Source organism: Homarus americanus, unplaced genomic scaffold (genome assembly GCF_018991925.1).
Source record: "Homarus americanus isolate GMGI-L3 unplaced genomic scaffold, GMGI_Hamer_2.0 scaffold13924, whole genome shotgun sequence".
Taxonomy (NCBI): domain Eukaryota; kingdom Metazoa; phylum Arthropoda; class Malacostraca; order Decapoda; family Nephropidae; genus Homarus; species Homarus americanus.
In genome coordinates this window covers 1,639-4,526 of record NW_024744087.1, presented here as the reverse complement: position 1 = coordinate 4,526, position 2,888 = coordinate 1,639, and the positions used below count along the sequence as shown (strand labels likewise).

General features: G+C 41.0%; 1 protein-coding gene across 1 annotated transcript; it reads left to right on the top strand.

Moving 5' to 3' along the window:
- Positions 1 to 1,441: 1,441 nt before the first annotated feature.
- Positions 1,442 to 2,664, top strand: LOC121877638 (EH domain-binding protein 1-like; the record flags this gene model as incomplete). Its single annotated transcript, XM_042383446.1, is given in 2 exon segments — positions 1,442 to 1,649; positions 2,486 to 2,664. Coding segments are annotated over 2 exon segments (387 nt in total), but the record flags the coding sequence as incomplete, so codon positions are not given.
- Positions 2,665 to 2,888: the final 224 nt, after the last annotated feature.

Sequence of the window (2,888 nt, the reverse complement as noted above, 5' to 3'; positions counted from 1 at the left end):
GTTGTTCGTTCAACTTTCTCGGCTGGTCGGCTCTGTAAATAAATATTATTAGATAATTAATTGTGCTTTACTGTGCAACACAGTAATACTATTTTGAATATATAAATATTACTAAGCATATTAACTAATTCAATGGATCTTAGCTGCCCATACAACAAATTTCATGTTTCAACATTCCAAACAATATTGGTATTATTATTTTGGTTTTGGTCATCTGGGGAACCTTAAGATTCTAACTATAGGCTAAAGTACTGTAAACAATAAGACACATTATCTGTATAGGATTTCTGTCGCAAAACATTTTTCGATCGCGTAAGACAATACAGGTCATAGGTTAGGTTAGGTTAGGTTTGGTTATGATGAGTTATAAGGTTAGCTTAACATACACCGGTAAGAGAGGTAGTAACTCAAAACTAGTGATTTCCGATAGAAGGTCTAAATCGACCATAACACATCGCAAACCATCAGAAAACAACAACAATATAGTCTGCATGTCTTAAGCACAGGGATGACCAAAACTTAAAATTCACCCACTGTAGCCTATCTCGCATCTAACCATCCAAATACTTATGGTAGTTAAAGTAAAACTTTACCCATTAATTAATATAAATTATGATATATCCCAGTTGTTCATTAGTGAATCATCAAAACAATAACAGCACGATGTTGTGCTTACCTAGCATCAGTCATTATCAAAACAAAGTCCAGACAATGTCATTACTTCTAAATTAACTCGTATCTCCATCTAGTACTGATGTACTCTGTAAATGCACTGAAAAAAAGAGATTCTAACAGGTAAGAGTACATGACAGCTGAGCTGGTGTGAACATGGGAGTTTTTTATGTCCATAAGAACATAAGAATGGAGGAAACTGCAGCGGGCCTGTTGGCCCATCCTGGGCAGTCCCATCCTGGGCAGTCCCATTTACACCCAACCCCTATCGTTCATATATCCATCCAACCTATGTTTGAAGCAGCTCTTCACGGCACTTTTCTTCACTTACGCAATATCCATGACTTAGATCATAAAAAACCACCCTTAAAACTAACCTGAACGTGGCATTTGGGGTCAGAAGAGGCCATCCTTTCTACTAACTCTGACTGCAGCGATGAGTTTGAAGGTAATGACGTCATTGCAAATGGCGGCCCTGTTTCTAGAGAAATAAACTTATCTCGACTATTGTAGCAGGACTCTAAACTTTTATTACACATTATATATATCGTATCACTCTACTAACGTGGCAGAGTGTATTTCTTGTGTTTACCCAGAACCGTCAATTCGTCCATTGAGACAACTAAGCATGGTATTTCTGGGTGTCCTCGTGTGTATGTACAGTATATCTCAGAGACGTCCACGGCCTTGTTGAGGAATGAGGTAAGTAGTTGGTCGCTCGTAAAGGTTCAAAATAGGCCCTGATGTTGTTTGTGTTGTGTTGTTGCAGGCAGCCGACGCAGCTGAGCGTGGTGTGGCTGCGACGGACGCGGCGGGTGGTGCAGGACGCCCCCGCCTGGGAACCCTCCATGAGGAACCCGCTGGAGGGCCTCTGCGTGTGGGCCGTCCCCGCCAACATCAACATCACCGTCACGCTCTTCAGGGACAACCGCACCAACGACTTCGAGGACAAGGAGTGGACCTTTGTCGTCGAGGATGTGAGTAGGATGTGTGTCTGGTGGCTAACGTCCTGATTTACGTTCCTGTAGTTATTCCGAATAGCAATGTCTGTGTAATGTCATAATTGGTTTTATTATTTAAGGTATTACTTTTTCCTTTAACACACACACACACACACACACACACACACACACACACACACACACACACCTGCTTACGAGAATATGACAGTATTTGGACCTTTGTATGTACCTGATTTAGTTTGTATGTCAGTGTGTCTAAAAGTTCGGTGTGCAGACATGTATATAATATACCTTTAAGGCTGACTGTAGAGAACATATTTAGTGTTTATCTGTATTCAAGGTGTCAAGGTACTTTTTTCATCGTGTTAAAAAATGCGTGAGAGATATCGCTACTGGAATGACTTGATGTAACTTCATACTAGGATCCACGCATAAATAAATGTTTCAAATGGGTGATGTGTGTTATAAACCATCGAATTCCCCCTTTATTTATTTAGCAATGAGATCTTGTGTATCGAATATTTATGGAAATGTAAACCAGAAATTAGTCTGGGAGGTAAACAGTGTAGTAGAAAACGGACACTTTTTGTCGTCATAGAGAACGAGTCTTTGCCCGCTTTTTTAGAGGGATAACTTGTGCAATATTTCATCGCCGATTTATTTATTTTTTTTGTCGAAAATGTTTACGTTGATTGTTTCTGTCCGAGTAAGGTGAATTAGGTGATAGTTTAGTTTCCTTTCGCACTTTATTTAGTTGTGTGTGTGAGAGCGTGAACGGATGGATACCTGAAATAACACGTATTTTCCATTATTTATTTATTTCCATTCATTACTTTCCCTACCCATCACAGGTGTCGTCGACGGGTAAGAGACGACAGGTAGCGACGGCACAGATCAACATGAAGCAGTACGCGGGGTTCAGTACACAGCACGACGTCAAGGTGAAGCTGCGGCCGCTGAGCAAGAAGGTGGTGTGTGCCTCCTTGGACCTGACGCTCTCCTGTCTCTTCCTGCGCGAGGGCAAGGCCACGTGAGTATTGTACCTAACCTACCTCTCTCTCTCTCTCTCTCTGTCCGTTCGTTAGTGTAGCTGTTACCTCTTTTTCTTCTTCCTTCCCTTCTGTCAGCCACGGTAGGACAAAAGTATTACTTCTTCTTCTTCTTCTTCTTCTGCTGTCAGTTAAGATGGTATACTACGAGTAATTATTCTTCTCTTTCTTTCTTTCTTTCTTTTAGCATGGGATAAAAAATAGG